The following is a 26,309-nucleotide window of genomic DNA, read 5'->3' on the forward strand; positions in this document are numbered from 1 at the left end:
GTTATGGTGCATCTATGACAAATGTACTTTTCAGGAAAGAAATGTACTCCTCTAATGCCTCTATTTTTGAGTGTGTACTATATGGTACTATGGTCCTACACTGTGGTTCAGAGGCAGAGAGGGTCGTTCCTTAATCGGAAGGTTGTGGGTTTGGTCCCCGGCTCCTGGTGCCACATGTCGAAGTATCCTTGAGCAAGATACTGAACCCCAAATTGCTCCCGATGCCGTGCATCGGTGTGTGAGTGTGTATGAATGTTAGTTTCTGTTCAATGGACTTTGCCATCACTGAGTGAATGTGTGTGAAAGGGTGAATGTGGCACGTAGTGTAAAAGCACTGAGAGTGGTCGGAAGACTAGAAAGGCGCTATATAAGTACAGGTCCATTTACCATTTACCATTTACCATATTATTCATTCATATTTAAGAGCTATGTGTTTGTGTGGCTACATTGTGGCTCATATGCAGTAAAACCTTGCCCCATCAATATTCTCAATAGTGCCTAAATCAAATAGAACATAAGGAGCAATTAATCTTATTTTTTTTTGGTAGAAAAGTAGAGATGCTGCTCCTGTAATATTTAAAATCAATTCACTATATTTTTAAAAGCTTAAATGATATTCAGTGTGCCTTAAGAAAACCTTCCTCATTATTTTTATTGTTGCCACAGGGTCATAGGAACAAAAGGATGCTGGATTTGACACGGCACTTTCGCGGTACTCTTATAAATTTGAACTACATTGGGCTGAATCAGAACTGGTCTTGTAACTGCGCCCTAACCTCAGAAAACACCTCTTGTTAATGTTCTTGTAAGTGTCTTTCAACTCTCCTGGAGCCACATCATATTTCATGTTTTTATTGAAAAGAGTGCACATTTGAGTTCATAATCGCCTCTGCATTACGCCGGGGGCCCATTCCTCTTTCACGTCCCTGATTTATGTTTCACTAATCTCTGCTCGTGGGCTTGTATGGAGTGTGAATGTAGCTAGTGGCTGACCTGGATATCTGAGAGCATTATAAAGCACTACAGGGAGTCTCAGGCTTTGAGAAATTGTGTGGACGGGGCAATGCTGTGAGTATACATCCCTTGTAATATGTCCTCTGCCCTGAGGGCCACCTCCAGGGGCACGTTAAGGGCTGCGGTTATCTATTAGCTCCAACTTATTGTCAGTGAAAGACCAAACCACAGAATGTTAAACCTAGATTGTGTTGTCTTGAATTCTCTACCATATGCTACATACATACAGGGGAAGGGGTTCAAGAAATGTGTCCTATGGCTGCAATGCTGCTGTAGAGTCGACAATGAACCAGGTGACATTAACTGCAGACTGGTTTGGATGTTGGAGTTCTGCAGAGTAACTCTGCCTGGGCTGTGGTTGTTTTCCTGACTGTAATTTGCACATCAGGGAAAGCGTTCCAGCTGTGATGAAAGGAAATTGATTCATAATTCATGGAGTTGTAAATGTGGGTGTAAATGGGCACTGTGCTGTTATGTAATGAAACACAGCATAATGAAATTTAGGAATATTGAATGACCACTGTAATAGGAACCAGGGTTTTCTAATGAATTTGGAAGTTATGGCTATACATGTGAAGTTAACTTCATTTTGCTGTAATGCAAGATGTCTCCCTTTTTATTCAAGGTGAGGTGCTTATAAAGAATATATAGCCAGCTGGCATCTAGAAAATAAATAAGTGGTATTATAAACAAAACAGCAAAAACTTAATTGTGAAAAATCCAGTCTTGTCTTATGTCTGTCCCTGTCTAAGATGGAAATAATTGACATGAATCTCTCTTTTGAAGTGACACTTAAGACTCTGTGGGAGCACAGGTCAGACATTCTTGCAAAATAAATCATTAAAACGGAGAGATAAAAGACAGGTAGAGGGAAAGAGAGAGAGAGGGGGGAGGGTAAACAGAGAAAGAGTGGGAGAAAGAGACGGCAATAGCATGCTAAGGAAGCGCGATTCCTTTGTTCTTATGCCACACACAGGAAAAGGCCACATCAATGATGTTGGCTGTTTCCAACGAATAGCATGAAAGAGAGAGGTAGAGAGCTAGGCACGAAGGGGGAGAAAGTGAACGTAATCCATCCTTCCCAGGAAACAAAAAGAGCATTATGCATGAAGCCCAGAAGGTCTCTGAGCACGCACCATGCTGTCGCCCGGCTTTGCCGTACAAAGTCATTCCGACATCATTTCTTTAGGAATTCACAATGCCCCATAACACAATAAAATACGTCCAAATCAATGAGGGGTTAAGAGGTGATAATTCTTACAGCTTTCAGCCTTGACCACCTCCTCAGTGCTCCTATTGAAGTGACTAACAGCCAGTCACCTTTTAGATATGACATCTCTTTCTCTGTGGGTGGAGGTTGAATAAAAAATGGCATGGGGGAGTAATAAAAGATATTCAAATGCATTGTGTCCTTTTCTTTTTAAGTCTCAAAGTACTGTCATGGATTTTTTCAGATTTCTGTGGATTTTCTCTTGGGTGGAAGTGTAAAACTTCCATATTCTGCTGTAAAGTTTAGTGAAGGGATGCAAGATAGGAATGTGGCAACCACCCAAACATGGTAAAGTGTAGATAAAGTTAGAGTAAAACATACTGTAGGGAGGGGAAATACAGAAAAAGATAAAGGCTGAATCAGATCATACAAAGAACTAGCTATGTGATGGTACATCCCGATAAAAAGCTGGTGAGACAGAGTCACATTCACCTTTGTATGCATTTTTTATGACACGACTACTGGCACAAATCCCAGCATGTCAAGCAATCTGAGATAAAACCAGTCAAAGATCTTAACTTTTACCTCCTTGCAGACAAGCATGTTTATGCTGACAGTTTTCAAATCTACGAGGGATATATTTCATCTCCTTTTCCGGTATTCATCTGCATGACTGTACATAATGGAATAAGTCCAACCCATTTATGATTGTCATTCATAAAAGTATTAGACACTATTACCCATAGAGTCTCAATAATGATAAACTGCTAAACCTTGCCACTATGAATGGTGAGAGAGTATCACTCAGTATGAGGTGAGACACTGACTGACTGACTGACTGATCTGAAGTTGGCTGCTGAACATTTTAAGCACTGAATCTGTGGAAAAAAATATTTCAGTACTTCCAATTTGATCCAACTTCCTCCATTCATTTTGAGTAAAGCAATTTTGTTACCTTTTATGTGTTCGGATGTGAATTTTCTCTGTGAAGTAAACAATTACCACTCAAGGACTTGAATATTTGCTAAAGTTCAAGTCCAGTCCTTTCCACCACAACAATCTCTGCATAGTCACTGCATAGTCGAATATATACAGTCCACAATGGAAATGAGGACCACATGGGCTGCATTTGGAATGTGAACCATGAGGACCTTGACTGAGAGGACACTCTTCACCAATCATAGACAGAGGATTTAAATCAAAAAGACATATTTCTTCCAATGAACCCCATCTGATGTAACAAAATACCACATTGGAATATGTGCAAATTGGGCTGGTGAAAGATGCACTCATGGTATCGGTATAGAACCCATCCCTATGTTGTACAATGCTTAGTAGCTTCCCACATGTCCATACATCCATACAGCAGCATTACTCAGTTTGTCTCCCAGTTTGTGGTTACACATTCTCCTTGTGTTCACACTGGTTTCCTACCACCGCCCAGACATGCAGGTCATGGGAATTAATGAATCTAAATTGCCTGTAGGTGTGAAGGGGGCAATGTTTTTTTTCCCTTCTTGTTAGTCTTGTGTTGGACTGTAATCGATTATTCCCTGCCTTTTCCACCTCTATTTACAAATGTTAAGCTAAATGCCCTCTCATAGTGCCAAGAAAAAGGTTGTGTGATGGCAGAGCTTTGCGAAGGACTGAAACACATGTGTCACTTAGAATTCAGCTGTGTCACAGCCCGGACCAAGCCAGTGCAGACAAATATTGGTTTTGTGTCAAAAAGCTACTTGAAAGTTGGATGTGTTAATCTCCCTGCTAATGGCCTGGCAAAGGGCTCCTTATTATTCTGGCCCCAGCCTCCCTCTACTGAGGGTGTCTCCACAAGGTTAATTAGTGGAGGGTCCCCTGAGGTTCCCCACGAGATGTGGGTTTAGGATAGTGGAGGTGCCTCTACACAAACAAGGTTAATGGAGCCTCAGATAACTCCCTCCTTCTCATTCCCTCATCCACATGCATCCACATGGAAAGTGTTACTGTGCCTTAGTTATTCATTTGCCTTTAAGGTGGAAGGGCTGGCAGCCTTGGGAGTTTGAACTGTAGCTACTGGCTATTGAGATGACATTCACATCTGCTTACGGTCATTGCATTATTTAAGTAATACTTCAGTTGGCAGTGGGAAATGGCAGTATGGTAAACAACCAACTGCTATTTCCAGCTATATTATGTGATGAAAACCAAGAAGTTTAATCATCATGTGTCAATGTGCAGAAACAGCAACAGCAGAAAACATTTTCGCTACTAAAAAATGCATTTGGATATCATTTCGCCCGGAAAACCATTTTAGGAACTGTCATCCATCAATGATCTTGCAGTGTAGCAGCTTTTCTGATGTAGGCAATAATGTCCTATTGAGCTAATCTCGAGCCCATGGGTGTATCTGTCATCATTTCCCAAGAGAAAGAGGCAGTAACGCAAGGCTTAAATCAAAGAAATAACTCACACAGAGAACAGGGCCCTGCAAAGGTCACTGTGTCACAAATGACTTTGCATCAAGAGTCACACTCTGAATCACACCCTTGAATAAAGTGTGTCTTCGAGCCATTCCCTAAGGCATATGGTTGAGCAAACTGCACCTTGCTGTGCACACTTCTCTTCCTTCTCCCTCCCGGTGACCTCTGTCAGCAACAACATGATTTATCACACCAACATCCGCTTCAGCACCATCCCAATTGCTTTGATTTCTCCATTGACATTTCCGACCATCCCACCTGCATGCATTTTTCATGCTTGACCTGGGATAGTGAGCGTGCATCCACAGATGATAGTCATGAAAACACTCAAAAAAGAGACCATATCTCTAAGGCATAGCATGCCTGGAGCTTCATGTGCAACAATCATATTTACTTCATGTTCCATGGGTTCAGAGGCGGCTTAATACAGCTCTGTCTGTCTCTGCACATCTTCTTGTCCATGTGAAGATATCGCCTTCAGAGAGAAAGAGATGAGAGGTGTCCAGCTGTCTCTTCGAGGTCACAGGCATGGTGCTGATATGCTGGAGGTTTGTAAGGGGAATGAAAGGCAGAAGAGGAGCAGCTAAAAGTTTTAAAGCCTGACCCAGTCCCCCTTTGGTGACGAAGGTGGCACAGCGTGTGCTGGGAAGGTTGTGAAGGAATCTAGCTCCCCTTACTCTCTCATATGCACATCTAAGCACTTTCCCAGGCTCTGCTGGCCTTGCCCCTGTGTTTATGCCTGTGTTTGTGTGTGTGTGTGTGTGTGTGTGTGTGTGTGTGTGTGTGTGTGTGTGTGTGTGTGTGTGTGTAAAGGGGGATGCGTGTTCATGGGCATCTGTGTGTGTTTGTGTGTTTATCAGGTGCAGTGTTTGGTTTTGTTTTGGTTATGAATTCCATGCTCCCCAGTGCAGTGAGCCATGCTGTGTGTGATACTGAAGTATGAAATAAAAAAGGGCCATCAATCGAAGCAACATTTCAGATGTCACCTCTGTCATGCTGGTGAAGCTGAGAGTTTGTCAGCATTAGTTTTCCAATGTGGGAATGCAAGAAAAGCCTCTATAAGCCCGTCCCTCTGCAGTGCAGCTAAACTCCTACATATGATCTGCATGGTACCAATGCTGTATAGATGTTCTAAGATCCCACCAGTGGTCCTCCATGCATCAGCTCACGTGCATACATGATTAACAGATCAGTCACCTCCATGAGTGCTTCTGTCATGTGATATCATAATATTGTCTCTCCCCTGCTTTGATCTGAGCTGGTTATTTCCACTCAGGGAACTGCTGCAAAACCTGCAGGAACATCATATGCTCGTAGACCCAACACTTCACAAGCTCTGTTTGATGCATCTGTCTACAAGCATGAAGACCCACTGACTATGTTATTCTGCAGCACATTAATGGAGGGCCTCCAGCTGAGTGTGGCTGACAGACATCTGGGGGAGAGAGATAGCTAAGATGTGGCAGCTCCTGTCGCTGTATTGATTCACTCTCCAGCACTGACATTCAGAGCACATGCAAGCCAAGCTTTGACAATCTTATGTTCTTGGGCTGTTATGGATTTTATGGTAGAAAAGTAAAAAGTTATTGTGGGTGATGCTGAGGTATGGCAGTCAACACTGGGAGAAAGTCAGCCTTGTGAAAGATGTTTACTAGGTCATAATCTGTCCAAACTCTTTGGGAGCAAATGGTAGGATGAAAGGAAGGGCTCAGCTTCATACATATGCATAGCTGTGACATTGTGAACTCAGAGGGTTAGCACAGAAAATGATGACTAATTATGTTTGCCGTCTGTCATATCAAAAGATATGCTGAGCACAGGGTGGCAATGACCGTCCCCACTTCTGCCCATCTCTTTCACTTTCTCTCTCTGTCCGCTCTCAGTCACTCTCAGGTCTTCGTAGCGTCTTTCTTGCCTATTTTAATTTCCCTGTCAGGCAGTCTGCTCGCTGTCTGTGTGACTAAGCTGCTAGATTTCTTGCTTGTTGACTCAGCAGTTAAGTGCATTAATTCCCTATCTCTCTCACTCATTTGGTATTCTGTGGGATCGAAAACAAAACTGTTCTCTGGCTAGCTAATGCCACATAAATCTATATGTAAACATATCATAAAACAGAGTCTAAAACTGTAGCTTTGAGTAGAATCACAGCCTGTCACAGCCACACTGTTAAAAAGCTGAATAGCTACCTTCAGACTTTGTATGCACTGATATGCCCTTATTCTTGCATGCGCTGCCTGTACTTTTGGCCTCAGTGCATCATATACATATATTCACAGAGGTCAAACTTAGCAAGCTGGTGCTTGGCCACGTCTGAGACACAGAGTGTGAGTGCAGGTAGAATAAAATGAAATGGATCTATCTGCATTCAGTCAGAGAAAGGGTCATTAAAGTGTCCAGTCTGTGTGTGGGTGTGTGTGGGTGTGTGTATGTGTGTGTGTGTGTGAGAGAGAGAGAGAGAGAGAGAGAGAGAGAGAGAGAGAGAGAGAGAGAGAGAGAGAGAGAGAAGCAAAACCTTTCGGATGCTTGTGGATTCTTCTTTCTCTCTCTGGTGATGTGCTATGCTGTCCAGCCAGTCACAGTCATGTTAATGAGATGGGAAGAACCTTGCTGTCAGTGTCTCATTGACTTTTGAAGAGGGCCTTGCAGTCAGGAGGACTGTGCTGAATTCTCTTTTGAACCCACATCTGGGAAATGTGGTTAACAGGCAGGTCAGCGCGAAGAAGAGTTACAGAGAGGAAGAGGCAGGAAGGGCAGAAACAAAGACACATGGGGAGAACAACAGAGGGCAAGCAAGGAGTGAAAATAACACAGCGAGTGGAGAAAGAAAGGGACACCTGATGCAGAAATGAAAAATAGAGGGGGATGGTGGATGAACAGAATTCCACAGTGTGGTCCAGACTCTGGGCAGGCTTAGGGTGTCGCTGCTATTTAAGAGTGAGGGAGGGGTCAGAGCTGACCACACGGCCTGTTGGGAGCTGCGGCTCTCCGTCTCTGGCATTCTGATAGCTTGCAGCTCACTGAGTGTAAACTGATGATAGATTATTGAGGGAAACCTCAAATTAGTTGTTGTGCCTCCACATTCGCTCACTTTCCTCAGGGGAGGGGAGCAGAAGGAAGAAAAGATGGGACATGCAACATTTTCATTACCCCCAGGGCCACTAAGAGCGTACAACCAGGTAAATGAACCAGAAAGTAGGCATCCTAATTTATCACGTGTTTGGTGGCTGAAATCCAACATTACAGCGTACAGTAAAGCAATACCTACACATTGTCTTCAGTTTTAGTCTTAGTCTCTTGTATTACAAAGCATTATAACAAAAAACTCAAATATTGTATTGTTTTCTCGTTATAACGAATTCATTTATTTTGTTATCTCGATATAACTAGCCGAGAACTATCCATGGCCGTTCTCGGCTTCCGTATAAATGAAACGCTTGTTTTTCTGTGTTAATAATTTAATTCTACACATTTTTCTCTCATCTTCACTGATGAATACCTCACCTGGATCATAGACATTCATGCATATATATAAAGAGCAGGTAATGCAAGTTAACAAAAGAAGAAATCCATCATATTGTAATCTATGTATGTACTTGTATGCAATTGCCAAAGTGTTAAAGAAAAAACATTTGTATCACAGATTTTTCGCAATAGCTTAATACCTACTTGGCCAAACTTTTAAGATTGAAGTCTGGTGTTTTGTGTGTTGGCTTTATTCTTTGATTAGATTTTTCTTTTAATGAAATCCTCAAAGCAAGTACAAGAAATACCCTGTTTTTTTGTTTTTTTTTTTCCATTGGTTTGTTTTATTAAATATTATGGTTTTCATGTTTTTTTCCCCCCATACTTCTGCAAATGAGCCTACATCTGTAAAGGCAATTATGAATTTTTGGATGAGATAATATAGATTTCAGAAATATCACTGTAGCTTCTTTGTAAAGGGAACTTAAAATCCAAAATGTGTTTTGTGAAAAAGGAAAGCAGCACTGGTTGCTTTGTATTCTAAGAGAATAATGACATGATTGCTATCACTGCGGACAAAAACACAGTTTCTGTTCTGCGAGACAGGACAACATCCCAAATGAAAAAACAGTTGAATTGCATTAGTAAGGGCCATTGGTATTCTGACAGTCCTGTCTGAATATCAATTCCCTTGAGAGGAGAAAATGTCCCTGGTGAGACCAAGGGGAAAAAAAGAAACAAAAGCCTGAGAATGTTCAAGTGAATCATCTTTTAGTCATTCTGCTTGGCTTCGGCTCTTAGTAAATTCTTAGATTTAAGTTGAGCGCGCCACTCTTCACTGACACAAAGCGACAGGGCAGGCATTTTATGGATCCGGCAGGATTTGTTGACATACTGAAATATTATGCCAGTGCAGCATATTTCACTTCATTTGTGCTCTTACTGTGGTTACTTTAAAAAGGCCGGCGACCGTCAAAAAATATTTTACTGTGTGGAATATGGATCACTGACTATCAAAAGCTCTCACCCAAAGAAAAAGGGGGGTTAGAGCAAAAAATATCAAATAAACATGAGATAAATTCCCTCCCAGTTGACACTAGAGTGGTTTACATTTGCACATTTTAAAAGTTTTTCAAGGTTTTACAATGTAGATTTAGTTATTTGACCATAACGGGGCTTAGAAAAAGATCTCTTGGTTGTAGCTGTTCATCATCGTCGCCTCCCCTCTGTCTTGTCCTCCCTAGCCTGCTGACACTGATGGTTTCTAAGTGAGTATCTCATCCCTCTCTCTCTCTCCCTCTGTCATAATCACTGCTCTTTATGATCGGTTTGCCCTCTCTGCCCTTTCAAGATGCGGCATGTAATGAGGGCTCTGGAGGACTGTGTGAGTTGGCTATTTAGCCATTCAGACAAGATCAGCTCACACATCCCACGCTCTTTAACTCGACTCCCTACCAATACCTTTCAGCTGAGCACAGGGATTGTTTGTCCCGCTCACAAGGTCACACACACTGATGGAGCTGGAGCAACTCAGACATTCAACATCTATGTCCTTTTTGTCCATGTTAATCACGATTAAAATGAACAGTTGGATTATTTAACTGTATCCCACTGAGTATAAAAGTATAAAGATTAATGCTGCATTCACATGGATCCAGGCAAATGGTAAGCAGCAAACCGGATGTAATGTTAGTGGATGAGAGCAGGGTGGTAAATTTAGGTGAGGCCAGCAGACAGTCAGCACCTTTCTCAAGGCATAGGAAAAACAAACACTCAGATGGAATAAATATATTAAATACAATTATTTTATGTATATTATTTCATGTAGTTTATTAATGATGAATGTCCGGTCATTTATATGCTCCTATCTCTCATGGGCTTATTTAGACAATCAGCAAAATACCTAAATTGCTACATGTAGACCCACAAACAACTGAGGGCATTAACTGCACATTATTCATTTCCTTGCAATGCAGCCTGAATTTTAGATGTAGAATTTTTTATTAGACTTAGTACTACTGTACACTTTAAACATCCAGTATACTTCCATAAATAATAATAATCATAATGATGAAGATGCACACAGAACTTTACCCTTCCCTTATGGGCTTACTCAGGCACATTAATCAGCAACAAACCAAAATGATCATACTGTATGTATACCCACCATCAGCTTACAGCACAACTACTCATGAATGTTTAAACATACACAAACAGCCTATTTATATAAAATCCCAAAAGATCTCCAACAATGATATTTAAATAAATATACAAATATCCTGACTTAAATCCAAACAAACTGAACCAAAGCATATAAAGCAAAGCCTATATTCATATTTAATCTCAGTAAGAACGTTATAATCATACTTTTTTTGTCATAGAGATAGATAGATAGATAGATAGATAGATAGATAGATAGATAGATAGATAGATAGATAGATAGATAGATACTTTATTTACCCCGAGGGAAATTCAAGCATCCAGTAGCATACAAAACATACATTAAACATACATTAAACATACATAAGAATAAAATAAAAAAATAAAATTTAAATTAAAAAATAAAATTAAAGTTAACAAAATAAAATTAAAGTTAACTAAAATAAAATTAAAGTTAACTTAACACAGTAGCCACAGTAAACAGTGCAAACAGTAAGCAGTGCAGATGGAGTGCAAAATGGAGTGCAAGTGAAGTAGAGATTGTCCATTGTCTATTATCTATTGTCCTCCCTGCCTTGACTAAGAGCTGTTGTACAGTCTGATGGCCAGGGGGACAAAAGAGTCTGAGTCTGTTGGTGGAGCTGGACTGGGACAGCAGTCTGCCACTGAACACACTCCTCTGCCTGGTGAAGGTGTTGTGCAGGAGGTGGTGGGCGTTGTCCAGTATGGACAGCAGTTTGTCCAGGGTCCTTCTCTCTGCCACTGTCACCAGAGAGTCCAGCTCTGTGCCCACTACTGAGCCAGCTCTCCTCACCAGTCTGTCCAGTCGACCAGCGTCTCTCTTCTTGCTGCTTCCTCTCCAGCAAACCACAGCATAAAAGAGGATGCTGGCCACCACAGACTGGTAAAACATCTGCAGCAGTTTTTTACAGATGTTGAAGGACCCCAGCCTTCTCAGGATGTACAGACGGCTCTGCCTCTCTTTCCTTTGAAGAGTGTCAATATTTTCTGCATAAGTAAGTAATCCGTTTAATTTAGAAAAATCTTATATTTGCTGTAATTCAATTTCCCCTTTTCTTCTAAGCTTCAGAGCATTTTTCACCATTTTCTGTTTTCGTCCTTCTGTGGAAAATAAAAAAAATATGTATTGCGTTCATGTCTGTCAATTGTCCAGAGTAACCAGGACAAACATTTTCAGGTAAATAAATAAACACCTAAAAATGAACATTCGAAGAATAATGGCCTTGAATATCATCTATCAGAAACCATCTTGTCCCTCTTTTGTAGCTTCAAGTAAAAAAAGTAGATGCTGACCATATTTTTTGACAAAGTTTTCAGAGTTGAGTTTTAGAGGGTTTTAGATGTCACTGCCTAGCAGGTATAAACAAAATCTACTACTGTACACTTGAACTGTTCTGTATAGCTCATTAATATAAATGCACATGCACACTGAACGTGCATACTGAACTTGGGACTTGGTGCTTGCGTGTGCCTCTTTTGCCCCGCCCATGTCTGCCGGTTGACCTATGAACAGCTGCGCACATGCTCCCGACGTCATCTCTCTTTAGTCTTCCGTGTCAACATGGCGGCATCCATGGCATCCCAGGCTGCTGCAAGAGGACTGAGGACATCCACCTCAAAGCACATCCTTCTGGACAAACTCAAGGTAACTGTTACAGCTCATATTACTGTGAATGCCGTTGTCACCGTCCACCGGTGTGTCCTGCTGTCGTATGTCCGCTGTCGCCGTCACAGGGAGCTGTTAGTGAAGCTAGGTGGCTAACAGGTTAGCATGTGTGAGCAGAGAGAGCTTTGACAGATCAAAGTTGAACACTGTGACAGCCCACTGCTGCTGTAACGCCACTGTGTAACGTAACCATACAGACCCTGCAGTGACTGCTGTTCTTCAAATACACTGCAGTTCATGGACAGAAGCTTTTCTGAGGAAAACCTCATTGAACTCTTCACTAATGTCTGTTACAAAATATGCTAAGTATGCTCAGTGTATGTGTCACCCTTGACATTAACCTTGTGTGTGTGTGTGTGTGTGTGTGTGTGTGTGTGTGTGTGTGTGTATATGTGTGTGTGTATGTATGTATGTATGTGCCTGTGTAAAAAAAAAGTTCCTAAGCTTTGAATTGGCACGTTTCTTTAAATAAGCCGGCAAAACCTTTTTAATGTAAGTCAAATAATTCTGTTTGATTTCTACAGTGGGCCGTGTGAGGACTTGATTCCTTATTAACAGCACAGACGTGTCCACAGCTTAAGATTTGAAGCCAGCTTACCGAGATATACCTGAACTCTGCCGACAGGATCTAGCTCTGAGTTTCAAACTGCGGCTGTATTTTCAGATAAGTCCACAGTGGAAAGGTTAACTCTTGCACTTTGATCCTTCAGTGTCTGTTTGAGAGCTGTGAACAACAGCTCACAGAATTGATCTGATCAGGTTTGTCTACGCACACAACGGCAAATGATTATAGTTACATCGGCATCCGCTTTGCAAACTAAGCATTAGGTCTACTGATTAAAAACAGAAAGGAACAAAATGCTGCCAAAGCCATTGTAAGGAATCAGAAATAAAGCCCCCTGCCTTGTATTGACTAACTAACAAATGTGACCTCTCACAGAGAAGAAAGCAGAGTTGTGTTTTCAAAATAAAGGTCAAATGTCAGCATGTTTTGAAGCAAGCAGTACCCCATTTCTCTCCTCGCTTAGCATCAGAAAGCTGGGCTTTATTGGAAATGTGTCTGTATAAATGTTTGTAAGACAAGTACAGATCTCCTGACTGAAAGGACAGAGCAGGAACCTGCCTGATGACACTGTAAACATTGTTCCAGTCAAGTACTCTGTTTGGCATTGGTTTAGCAGTGCAGTTCATGTCTGCTTTTGCTGCGTTGCCCTGATAGATTAGTAAAGTACTGATGAAGCCTTTTGTCTTGACAGGTTTTACATTGAGGGGAATAGGATGTTGAGCACAATTCTGCATTAAAGTGTAACAAAGAAATTCTGCAAGCTCCTTCCCGTTCAGCAAATTTTAAGAAATGCAGCAAAGGACGGCACAGGAAAATTATATAGTGGATGTGGCCTTGTGGCTACAGAGAGTGTGACATGGGAGGTAACTGTCCAGAGTGACAGACCGATTACATATGTAGAATTCAAATACTTTGAATACTTGAGTTGGTCAACAACATTACTAAATAGCCACACATAGGTTTTCAATTAGAGGGGTTTATTTACTCTTAAAACACAGATTTAACAAAATATGTATTGTGTTTTATATTGCAAACAGAATCAATTAAACACTTCTTGATGCTGATTCTCCAGATTAACATTGGATATCCTTAGAGTAGAGCCTAGAGATCATACAGATCATTTTTGGTATCAATTAAATTATAATTGATTTCTGGCCATATCAATCAAGTGTTTTAAATATCAGAAAATAATGTGATATACGACAATATGTGAAGATTAAACAGACATTTCAGTGGTGAACAAGTGTTTAGATGCTGCTGGTGCAAAGCAGAGTACGGAAATATTTAATAGCTGTCTAAATGTCTTTGTCTCAAAAAGGTACTGACAAGTATTGAATGTAAAGTCAGATTTCCCCGTTGGTCACGGTTCAAACAACTGCAGAAATGTCTTCTTGAAGAATGACTCAATAGTGCTGTATCTGTTCAGACCGTGTATGACTGCTCTGATGGCAAAGGGTGACCCAATTGGGTGTCTGACAAGTATTTTTATGTATACAGGTATGTGGCAGTTAATGGATAAGATGAAAGTTAATATGTAAGTAGAAATTACAAGGAGCATATTAGGGTTGGGGCGATATGTTTAAACACCCAACCAGCCACCGTCAGTCCAACAATCAGCAATTGCCAGTATTCGCATATGTGTGTGTGCTGTGCCAGTGTTGAATTCATATTTACACACATTAGAAATAAACCTTATCCGTTCAAAATTAACAGATTTTCATGTTTAGATTAGATTAGATTTAGAACTATTAGAGCTGAAGTGAAGAATAACAAATACTTGTCCACACACACACATAACATTTCTATGATGTCTTACATAGTTTTGTTATCTGCCCCAATATTTATTTCATAATATTATTTTTGTTGTCTCTTGTATGTCTAAGATGTAGTTCCCGATTTTGCTTTATTTACCTACTACTACCAAGTTCATACGTACTTCAATATATGCGAGGCTCCATGGAATCTACAACAATTTTGAAGTCTGCCAGTGTTCCCAAAAAGTATTGTTTTACTCACTGGTGGCATGGCCTTAAAAAGTAAACTTTTGCAAAGCTTCTAATCTCACCTTTACTGGCTGTTGTACTGCTTCTCTGCTTTTCCTTCACTACAACCATTTGTATGTCTCTCTCTCTCTTCTTTCTTTCTTTCTTTCTTTCTTTCTTTCTTTCTTTCTTTCTTTCTCTCTTTCTTTCTTTCTTTCTTTCTTTCTTTCTTTCTTTCTTTTTTTTTTTTTTTTTTTTCTCTCTCTCTCTCTCTCTCTCTCTCTCTCTCTCTCTCTCTCTCTCTCTCTCTATCTCGGCCCAGGTGATAAGAGTAATGATGAGGGATTCTTTCTGGTCTGTAGCACAGTATCAGAGCCTGGACTGATTGACAGCCAGGTATCTCTACAATAGAATCAAATCAGCTTTGACAATATGTCAGCTAAGCTGAGGAATTCAATTTGGGATGATTTGTCAACAACAATGCAGGGGACGTCACAATATTCAGATGGTTAGGTTCTAGGATGCTCTTAAAGGGGGAGTGGGATGTTTTTTTTTTTCTGGTTCTCTCTCTCTCTCTTTCTCTCTTTCTCTCTCATAAATCAAATCTCCTGAATTCTTGTCTGCACAGCGAGATAATCCTCAGGCTGTTTTTCACTGTCGCTGCACAGTGGTGAATTTGTAAACGTTTGCTAAGTTTTTCTTTTTTTTTGTAAGGTGTGCCTGCTTAGTACTAACCCAGCAGTGTCGAAGCCCAGCATGGTTTGAAGGGAAACACTGGGAAGAGAGGTGGCTCAATGAGACTGGGTCCTGAATATTTTACAGAGGGGGGTGGAGAGCCCTCTGCTTGCAACGACTTCTTTTGCTGGAACTTCAAACGACGGGCGGCTTCCCCATCTGTCTCAGCAAGAACACATTTACATTTCCTCCCCGCAAGGGATACTGGAGGACGAAGTTAGCTCTAACTGGATTTGAATATCGCTTCACCAAGGTTAATAGCCATTTCTGTAGCTGGTGAGGTGCTTAGGCTTTTTCAATAATTTAGAAGGGCTGCAGTCATTAGGAAATGTTGGCAGCCTCTGAAATGGGGAATGCAATGAGTGAATGCACTCCTATCAGCTTAACTTCTGCTGTTGTTCTTCTCTAGATGATGAGAAAAAAATTGGGAGTGAGAAAACAATGTCAGTGATTGCTGACAGCTGTAATTCATTAAAAGTGCACTATATTGAAGATTATGTTCAGCTGTCATACTAGCTTATTCATCATCTTTGAAATTAGACCTTCAAACATATCTTAAGTGTGATTTGGATTTCATAATTGAGTTTGCCCGGGGCCGCTCCCTCTGAACTTTTTTTTTTTAAGGCACGTGGACCTGACTTGCCCTCATCAACGTACAGAAATTTCAACAGGGTCAGTACGACAGTCTGATTTTATGGCTTTTGTTTCTTTATTACAGCAATGGCAGTGAGTGTACACACTGTGTTACATGGCTGCGACTAGTGGCAATCAGGACACCAATAAAGAAGCTACCTTAAATGTAATAAATTGTCTTTACACAACTGGCAGTCATACTCCACTGATACAGCCCTGCGCACTTTGGCGAGATGTGACCTGCTAGTCTCTTTGTCCTCAGTCGATGCACATGTTAACAACAGCGAATCACTCTTGTAGCACCAATGGATGTGGCTCCAGGGTATATGCCTGCGACCCAGTTCATGGACTTGTATAGGGTGAACTTTGACACACTCTAACATAGTTGCCCTCTCCTCATTACTGTGTTATCTTCACCTTAGACTTGACACTTTTGAACATGACTCTGTACACCCTCTCTTATTAACTATGCTAATTACTGAAATCCCTATCTGTAGAGACACAACAGTCAGGTTTTCCTTTCTTAAGCCTGTCTGCAGGAGATTAGACCTGCCCTGCCTAAAGACCTGCCAGTGATGCAAATCTCACTGATCTAAATCCTGGAGCCATGCTCTACTGCTCCCGCCTCTGTCTCTGCTCTACTGCTCTATTCCCGGCTCTCTAACAGACAGATGTCATTTCTCTCTCCATACTTTAATGGTCTGGACACGACCTTAGCTTTTAAGAGGCAAGGGCATAGAAAGCTACAAGTGGGTGGTAGCAGTAATGAGAGCAAAAACTACATATTTTGTGCCGTACAAGCGGCCTCACATGATTTGTCTTCTCTTTTGCTTTTTAAATAGCTACATAGTCATCAGAAAGTGTTCAAAGAAATAAATCAAAGTTTTTTTTTCACACGCAATCATACAAGGTACGATCACAGCAAAATGTAATCCCGTCAGTCCCTTCAATTTGTGAATTAAAATATTTGGAATATAATAGGAATATATGGGTATGATTATGGGTGGGGCAATCTTAGGCAGTGAATTTATGGCTGACATTTAGGATCCTAGAGGCCTTGCGGTGCTGTATCCATACCAGGCATTGATATTTCCTGTCAGGATGCTCTTAATAGTGCAGGAATACGCATTCCTTTGAGGGAATACCCAGAATTTCTGCAGGCATTTGAGCTGAAACCTTCTCTGCCTTGCCTTTCTCACCACTGCGTCATCATGCAGTGCCCAGGTCAGGCACTTAGGCACTGACGTGGACACTAAGGTACTTGAAGGTGGCCACCCTTTCCACCAAGGACCCGTTGATATTAAGGAGGGTGTAATTCCTTCCCTGCTTCCAAGTCCACTAACAGCTCCTTTGTCTTGCTGGCTCTCAGAAGTACACTCTTGCTCTGAAACCAGCGAGTCAGGTCCTCTACTTCCGTTAGGTTGGCCTTTTCATTGTTATCTGTGATCAGGCCCACCACAGCTGTGTCATTGGGGTTGAAAGTAGCTACACAGTCGTGTGTGTACAGACACCAGGGGGCTCAAAACACAGCCCTGGGGTGCTTTGGAATTAAGGATGAGGGTGAATGAGGTGTGTCCACCCACCTAGGGGCAAGAAGTCAAAGAGCAAGAAGTCAAGACGTGACTGGATAGTCTGCACCTTCCAAAATAGGAAATATACTAGAATTTAAAGCATCAAGGCTGAAGGCTGATTTATAGTTGTAAGTTGGCTCCATGTTGAGCCAACGCCGTAGCCTATGGAAGTTACCTATGCCGTTATGAGCCTTTTATATATGCGCTGGTGAGTCTGCCAAAGTTCTCGTTGGTGGTGGAGTTTCTATGCTACTGTGTTGAGTTTCTACTGAAACTCTCCCATGTCTCTCTCCACAATCTCTTGTGTTTTCCTCATTGCGTTTTCCCTCCCTGCCACCCTTGAGACTATAGGACGACGGAATACGAGGGGACAGACAAGAATATGTCATGTAGCGAGGCCACGTCCCATGTGTCCATGTGTCCCTGTATGTGTGAGAGGACACGTGTGTGTGTGTGTGTGTGAATGTTTGAACAGGGATTCTCAAACATATTATTAACTCATATGGGTTTTGCATGAGTCTCTTCCTATCCTCAGACAATGCCCACACACCAACTGCACCAATCACAGTTGTTGTGTTTTGCGTGGCTGCAACAAGTAGTTACATTTCTGGGGAGGGGCATGTCAGGCTACAGCGTAGAATGAGGCTACACTGTACCTACGACATGGATTCGTCACGGAAGTAGAAAGCAGCCTTAATGGTTGTGAATTCCAAGTCTTATGTTTGTGTGAATGAGTCATGCTTTTTTAAAACCAAATGGCAGAGTGGCCTTAGGTTTTACCTGTATTACACCCCTACTATATTTGCCATTTCTCCTCATCCAAATCTATGGAGGCAGTTCCAAAGCTAAAGACAGAAAGAAGAACTTCTGCCATCAATACTCAAACGCTTTATTAATTAAAGAAGACCTGCATGGCTTTCTGAGTTGGCCCACTAATGCTTCATGAGGCATACTCTTGCTACATGGTTGGCTTTAAGTGGAAAAATGCCTGTGAGTCACACTGGCCTGTTTATGCAGAAAATCCACATCAACTCTGCTTCTTGCCTCCTCCATTTCCATTGCTGTGTGTCACCTCTCTCACGGCTTACTACACAGTGCTTGTCTAATTGCAAGACAGCCTGTATTTATGAGTTGCAACTAAGTAGCAAACTGCCACCTCATTAGCGGAAAAAACATTCTACTGCAATCAGTATGGCAATGATTTTGATAGTCACACTGAGTACTACTCTCTCTGATTCAGCCTGTGCTCATGGAAGTGGACATTATAAAGTTCCCCTTTAAATTCTTCCCGGATGGTTAACTAAATGGATGGGGATAAGAGACGAGTTCATAACCTGAATGGGAACAAATCAATTACATAAAATTGGTGAACTGGCAATCTGTTAATTTCTTAAACATTTGATAATGCCCCTTAAGGAGCATTCTGGTTAATTAACTCTGCATTCATTTGTCGTTACTAATAAGGCACTGTCATTTTCAAGGGGGTTAGGGCCCGGCCATGACAAGTAATGAGGATTTTAACCTCACCAGACATCTGGGGATACCACTGTATAATATGAGATATTCAGTGCCTCTGGAAACTCCCGTTGTGCACTCACTGTGGTTAAACGATATGCAAATGTGGTATATAATATGTAGATCTTTAAATTAATTCTTTTAGATGCTATAAGATTGCTGTGCTTCCATCTTTGTTTGTTCCCACAAAAAAAAAAAAAAACAGTTATTCTGGAGGTTTAATAATTTCTGAAAATGTAAAAAGTTACTTGAACACAACACTGAACAGTTTTATTTTAGAAACAAAACCAAAATCTAAGTTAAGCCTACTGCCATGCTAACATTTAGTAATTATCACTAAACACAAGTTCAAAATTTTGACCAAATGATGGTAAGGATGAAAAGTAGATTCATCTTCAACCTTGAATACCTGTACAAAATCTGCTAAATGTCATGGCAATCCATCCAATAGTTGTTGAGGTATTTTAGTTTGGAACAAAGTGGTGGATCTGCGACAACGTTGCTATCTGTAGAGATGCGCTGCTTGCATGGCTAAAAATAGACTCCATTGTCTTCACTGATTACTGTCAAAAGAAGGTAATCAGGTTTTAAGTTTGCTAAAAGGTCTGATTGGTAGTTTTTTCTGCTGCGCTTTTTTTCATTGTGATACTTGTGCCTTTTTCCCCCTGGGCAATTAAGGGCAGGCCATCTCAGGTTTTGATGGGAGAGGAATACCCTGTGGTCATTACAAGGACAGTCACTAGAAGGACATTCAGAGTCCTAAAATGATCTCAAAGGCCCCTTTGAAATCCCCTGATTGGAGTTCTGTAAGCTTTTCTTCCCTTTCTTAAAGGAGTGTCATGCGGGCCACATCAATTCGCATTTGCAATTTCCTCATAAATATGCTTAAAATTGTGCCTTTGCCTCAGTAGCTATGAAAGCAACATTCTCTTTTTAAATGTTCTCATAGGAATCAATCCTGGATTGACATATTGAGAGTTTCCTCTAATGGAGCTGCACTATGTCTGGCCATTGAGACTCGTTAATGATGATAGCCTCTGTCTGAGTGGGATAGTGTCTTGTGCTCCAGGTATATTTTGAATCCCTACTATTCTTTACTGCCTTAATGCAGCTCTTCATAGTGCTTCATCTGTATTCATAATTTATAAACTGCTGGGGGAAAAAAACTAAGTAATTTATTACTTTTTTATTGACTTGTGAAAGGTGGTGAGTGATGAAGGCTCTTGTTCAGGTGTCCTATAAGGTATCGATTGGCTCATGCAGCAGCAACCACTTTGCATGTGTCTTCCACATCATCAATCAGAGCAGTCTTTCAAACATGTCCGCTGCTGTACTCCATCTAGCAGAGTACTGGGAACCATAGGTCCTCATACGGATGTCAGTTAAACAAAGAAAAGCACAGCCTGAAAAAGCACTATAGGACACATATTCACCAATTGGCTTGGATATAATCTCACTAACATGTGTACAGTTTATTGCAGTACATTTTGAGTTAAAAATATCATATTAATATATATATATACACCCTACATTACAGTGCTATATAATATATAATTGCATAACTAATACTGAGTTGAATCATCATCATCATCAAAAAAAAAACTAAGGGTCACAAAAGTAATAGTTTTATAGTTTTTGCAGTGCTGTTGTATTGATTTGCATACATGTCGGTAGGGCTGCAAGTCATTTTATTATACCTAACATCGTTTTGGTTAATTGAATAATTGTTTGGCATATGAAATGTCAGCCAATATTGAAAAATGCCCAGAGCCCATGAAAAGCAGATAATAATCACATTTGAGGAGCTGGAACCAGTGCATTTATCAACTAATCGTTTCAGCTCTGCATGTGTGAAATTAAGATCACAATCAGTTGAAGGATGTCATTCAATATCAATGTACATTTAACTACTTGCCATTGTATGTGTGATGATTAGAAGTATAATCACAATTAATTGCAATTGAAATTAACTATTGTCCCACATGAATTTTATGGCATTACTAAAAGACGGCGTTGGCTGGATTCTTAAAACCGCAGTACTGACGTCCTCAGTTAGATAAATCGCCTGTGTTCAGAGATAATTTTCTCTTAGTGTTACCAACTGCCAGGGCAGAATCACATCTTCACTCACTATTGGCTGGATCCTGTCTGGCTTCACTTCCATTCAAGAAACAAATGCGTTTTTTGACCTGCGATGTCAACCCTTTGAATTTTTGAGTGGCAGATTAACGAGCAGCGCAGCATTGACTGGCTGCTGTTTATGGGCCTGATCAAAGGTGATTGCCTGCTTGGTAACCTTCCCCTGTAAATTAAGGCTTATGGCTCTAATAAATTTCCAAGGGAGCCAGAGCTACTCTGTCAGATGGTGACTTTTTGACATTGTTCCACTCTCTCATAGTGATAAAGACAACTGCTTTAAATTAGCCCTAGGATATTGACTCCTTAAGTTTAACAGAAGGGCAAACGACAAAGTAGTGGCACGTCTTGAAATGACTTTGCAAAGTGCCAAAATCAGACATCCCCTCACTGTGATGGCACTTCTCACAGCAAGTGTGGTTTGTCATTGTGCATGCTGCTCTCAACCAAACATGAGACTGCACAATTGCTGTGCCTCGTAGGAGAAGTCCTGATGTTGCATGATGCTGTGCTGAATACCATATGGACCAGCCAAAGAAGTGCACTTTTGGGAGTGGTGACTATAGTAAGATTTTGTCCTTCAGTGCCACTAGTGGATAAGTACAGCTTCGACAAGGACTTGGCAATCTGATGCATCTGCTGCCATAGCACTGTCTGTCCTCTGTGTGTCTTTGTGTGAGGGCACAGCCACTCTAAATGCTCTGTGAAGAGAGCAGCAGAATGTTGACATAGTTTATTCAGCACATTTCAATGATTCAGATTTCTTTGCTCTTTTTTTTTTTTTTTTACTCATGAATGTCAACATGATTTAGTTTAAAGGAATGTCTTTGTGAGTTGTTGTCTTAAGGTTTGTTTAACTATTTTTTCTCCTATAGTCTTGGCATATCTTAGCTTATTCTGCACACTCCCTGTAAACATCATTACTTTTGCTAATCATCTAAGTGTTACATTTTATTTTTTCCTAAAATATTTTGTCTTACGTCAAGAGATCAGCGAGTTCGAGTTCTCAGTTTTAGACTACTTAATGTATCATCTTTAGGAGACAATATACAGTATTTATTAATGGGGATCAGACAATTTCTTTGCATGTCCTGAATCTACAGACTACCATTGTCTTCTGCAAATTCAAATATATAATGTATAATGATAATATATATATATATATATATATATATATATATATATATAAATAATAGGGCTGTACTCTGCTCTGCCTACTCTTCAACCAATTGATTGGTAGATGGAAAAAATGTGCATGTTATTTCTAGGTTAACTAAATTGGCCACAGTGACCATTTCACAAGTAGCAATATCGTTACCATGGCATGGCTAGCGAGTAAATGTAGGCACAGCAACATGAACAAAACATTTACAGGCATCCAACCTATTACTCTCATTATTTAGTTTGCTTCAACATGCTAAAGTAAAGTTCAGCTGGCTAAACAACCAAAACACTCCATCATTGAGCTTGAGCGGTTAGCCCTCGTTACTCTGTAGCAGTTGTAGTAAAATGCACACACACACACACACACACACACACACACTCGCTCTCCAGGCTGGCCGAGTTGAAGTTGTGTCTATTAGATCATATTATGACAACTATTAAATCAGAATCACATCTGTTGAGTGAAATATATTTTAATATTTTTGATGTTGTGTCTAATAATAATAATAATATATATAACTTTAGAATAAAGTACATCAGGTCTGCATATGTCCCTCCCACCCTAAAAAATAATGGATTTGTCACCAGTGATTGTCCAACCAGTGTGTGTCAGCCGTAATGCTAATAATAAAAACAGTTGTTTATGATTTTGAGATTAAAATTTCAAAACCCATCAAATTAAAATATGTTGCACAATTCTTCTCGAGTACACCATGCTTTATTTATCCATCTCGAGTGCTAGAGTGTACATGACATTTTGTGAACGCTCGCTGAACGCCAAGACTCTTGCTGCAAGCCCGCTGAAAGCAAAATTCTTTCAGAGAAAAAGCTTCTGCAATATGACTTGAGCTTCTTTCCCCTTCTTTCACGGCTTCATTTGCATTTTGTAGTAAATGTTTTTGCTGTGCTTTTGCATCAAAAGCGAAATGTATTCACAGTGGTATAAAACATAATTGAGACAATGGAAGGCTATTATTGGAGTGGTGACACATTAATACATGTCTTCATGGGTTTTGACTGAGTAAAATGCTATTCAGTGATTCAAGGTTGTTTTAGATTAGATTAGGTTGTAGAATAAAAATGTAGGTATAGTTCCCTTTATGCTATTTAAAAAAAAAATAATAATAATTAAAATGGATTTATGAGTCATAAAAATAAAAACAAATGATTAATTTGTATGATGAAGTGTTGAGGAATAATTTAACAGCCTCACAGCCTGAGGGGAGAAGCTGTCTTTTCAGTCTGGTGGTACGACAGCGGAAGCTTCTGAACCTCTTCCCAGATGGCAGCAGGGTGAGCAGGCTGTGGCTGGGGTGGGTGCTGTCTTTTATATCTTTGCTCTGCGCAGGTACCTCACCTCACCGCTATCACTGATGCTGGGTAGCTGAGTACCAATAAACTTCTGGGCGCGTTTAATCGCTCACTGCAGAGTCCCTCTGTCCTAGGCCGTATACATCCCATGCCTGTTTGTGATGTTTCCAGTCAGGATGGCTTCTATTGCTCCTCTCTAAGAGTTAACAAGAACTTGGCACAGGAATTCTTAAGCTATGTCAAAATGGCCTGACCAAATGCTGGAAAGTGGAAGTAGACACAGCTTTGCTTGTTGACTTATAAGGCCTAGTTTTCCTTGCATTTCCAATTTCCACCTTGCAGTTTTTTTTTCTGTTTGTGTTCTATGGCATTAGTGCTATGGAGAAATCCTGTGTATTTGCAGAATGAATGAGGCCTGTTCCTTAAATGCATTTGCCTTGCTTCTCTTCATCTCCATGTATTAATAGAGAATATTGCTGTTCATCATTGTCACCACTCTCTTGCCACTGCGCCCTACTTCTCGTCACTTGGATTAATTTATAAGAAAAATCCTGAGTGCTTTTGTGTGTAGGAGTTTGCTGTGAATATTTATGCCATCTAAGGCCCATGTCAGAGCATACAACTTGGTTTGTGCCATAGTGTGTGTTCACCAGTGTGCATAGCGCATCCATGTCTGTCTATTCTCGTCTTCTTTTGTGTGTGTGTTGTGTGTGTGTGTGTGTGTGTGTGTGTGTGTGTGTGTGTGTGTGTGTGTGTGTGTGTGTGTGTGTGTGTGTGTGTGTGTGTGTGTGTGTGTGTGTGTGTGTGTGTGTGTGTGTGTGTGTGTGTGTGTGTGTGTGTGTGTGTATACATTAAGAACAAGCAGAGCAGTAGTTGGGTAGAAGGACTGGGTAGGATTGTCTCTAGAGGGCTGCTGATGATAATTACTGTAGAGAGAGAGACTCTCAGGGGACTGCAGGCCAGCTGCCTGCCAGTCGCTGCCATGCTGCCATTCACTGCTTACTGCTTTCTTCCAGGGCAGACATTTAGATCAAAATTCCTTTACTGACAAAACCTTAGCAATATCATGATTTGACTATCTGATAGCATTAAGCATGACTAGGAGTGACTTAAATGGTAGTCATGATTAGTCTGAAAGGGGTCTTTGGAGTCGTGTAGTCTGTAGGAGGGACTCAGACGGGAGGTTTGTGTATATACGATTTGTTTATATACATATATACAACCGATACTTCGGTACCAAGTCAATGCCAAATTTCTGAAAACTTGATGGTACTTCTACAGTGTGTGTGTGTGCTGTGTGTGTATGCATGGTCAGAGGCGAGAGAGCCGCCCACTCACCCCGTCACTGCAAGTGCAACAAAAACCCAGCAAATAAGAGTAATTTATTAATGTAAAACACACAAAAGATGTACAGATAAGGAGAATATACACTCAGCAGAACACAGTTCATTTAGGTAACTCAGGTAAAGGCTGCACTGAAGCAACAAACACTGCAGAACACTTTCAAAGGGAGAGAGAAATTTCCCTGTAGACAGCGGCAAGACAAGATCGACAAGATAAAAAAAGATTACAGAGTTTGTTAGGCTATTTTATAGCCTACTTTGTTTATTAGTTGTTTAGTATAAAATATATATAACTGTCTATATTAATATTAATATTATGTATAAAAAACATTAAGGAACAGCTTGGTTGCAGGCAGTTTTTTTCTTAATGCAATGCAGAGCTATTCACCAGTATTATTAAGAAAAATACAAGTATTGGATCAGGACTGTTATCAGCAGATATTCCACAGAACTGAAATATGGGAGTCTCTTTGATCATTTCACAATACTTTATGTACTTTATGTTTTGGCCCCTTATATTTGATTTCATCTTAGCTTCTGAGAAGTCCACTTTTGTCTTAGTTTTGTATGGCAATGGTACACATAAGCCTCAGCTGAAAAAACTACACTATAATTTATTAATTCCCCTTGAACTGACCCAGAGTCTGAAAGAGAATTTCTTTAAACTGTTGAATGTATTATCATGTTTATAAAGTGTAATGTTAAGCTTCAGATCACTGTTCTTACCAAAATGCTCAGTGGGAATCATCTCCTTACATTTTTTATGCCCACAAGATTGTACTGTTGGCTATTTATCCAAGACCCACTGTTGTGTTTTTGGATGATACTCCAATGATGAGTCGAAGACTAAGTAAGACTTGTAGATTAGAATTTTAAAATTATACTTAAAAGTCTGCCACTCTTTCCTGTTATGTACATATACAAACAAGGGATTGTGGTTATAAAATCAATCCCTTGGGTCTCCTATCATCACCTCTTGGATCCCACCTCGCGTGAATAAACAACCCTGTCAACACATTACCTTTCTTAAGGTCCCCAAATTAGATGTGTATCTGACTATATTTTCCTCCTATGGGGGTCACTAGACTCCACACAATAAGCAATGCAAGTGATGCAAAAAACCTAACGTCAGTTATCATAATATATATATATTATGATAATTGATAATATAATGGTATCTTAAGGATGATTTTTTTTAGAGAAGCAATGTGTTGCATTGTTTTATGGGTTAAGAGCTATTTTTATGAATAATGAGAACATCCCTTACAGAAGGTGCTGGCAGGTAGAGCAACAGGCCTCCTGTTTTCTTCCTGTTTTCCTTGTTTACCTCTGGATAAGGCGAGCCAGATGTGCCTGCATGCA

The 26,309-nt window shown here is 40.5% G+C and overlaps 1 protein-coding gene across 1 annotated transcript in view; it reads left to right on the forward strand.

Annotated features, from left to right (window-relative positions):
- Positions 1 to 11,824: 11,824 nt before the first annotated feature.
- suclg2 (succinate-CoA ligase GDP-forming subunit beta) overlaps positions 11,825 to 26,309 on the forward strand; it is a 91,775-nt gene continuing 77,290 nt past the window's right edge. Inside the window, exon 1 of the mRNA XM_051414467.1 lies at positions 11,825 to 11,971. Coding sequence (XP_051270427.1) covers positions 11,888 to 11,971 — 84 coding nt within the window. The 5' untranslated portion in view covers positions 11,825 to 11,887. The remainder of the gene's footprint in view (positions 11,972 to 26,309) is intronic.

The sequence above is a fragment of the Dicentrarchus labrax genome, unplaced genomic scaffold, assembly GCF_905237075.1.
Source record: "Dicentrarchus labrax unplaced genomic scaffold, dlabrax2021, whole genome shotgun sequence".
Lineage (NCBI taxonomy): Eukaryota > Metazoa > Chordata > Actinopteri > Moronidae > Dicentrarchus > Dicentrarchus labrax.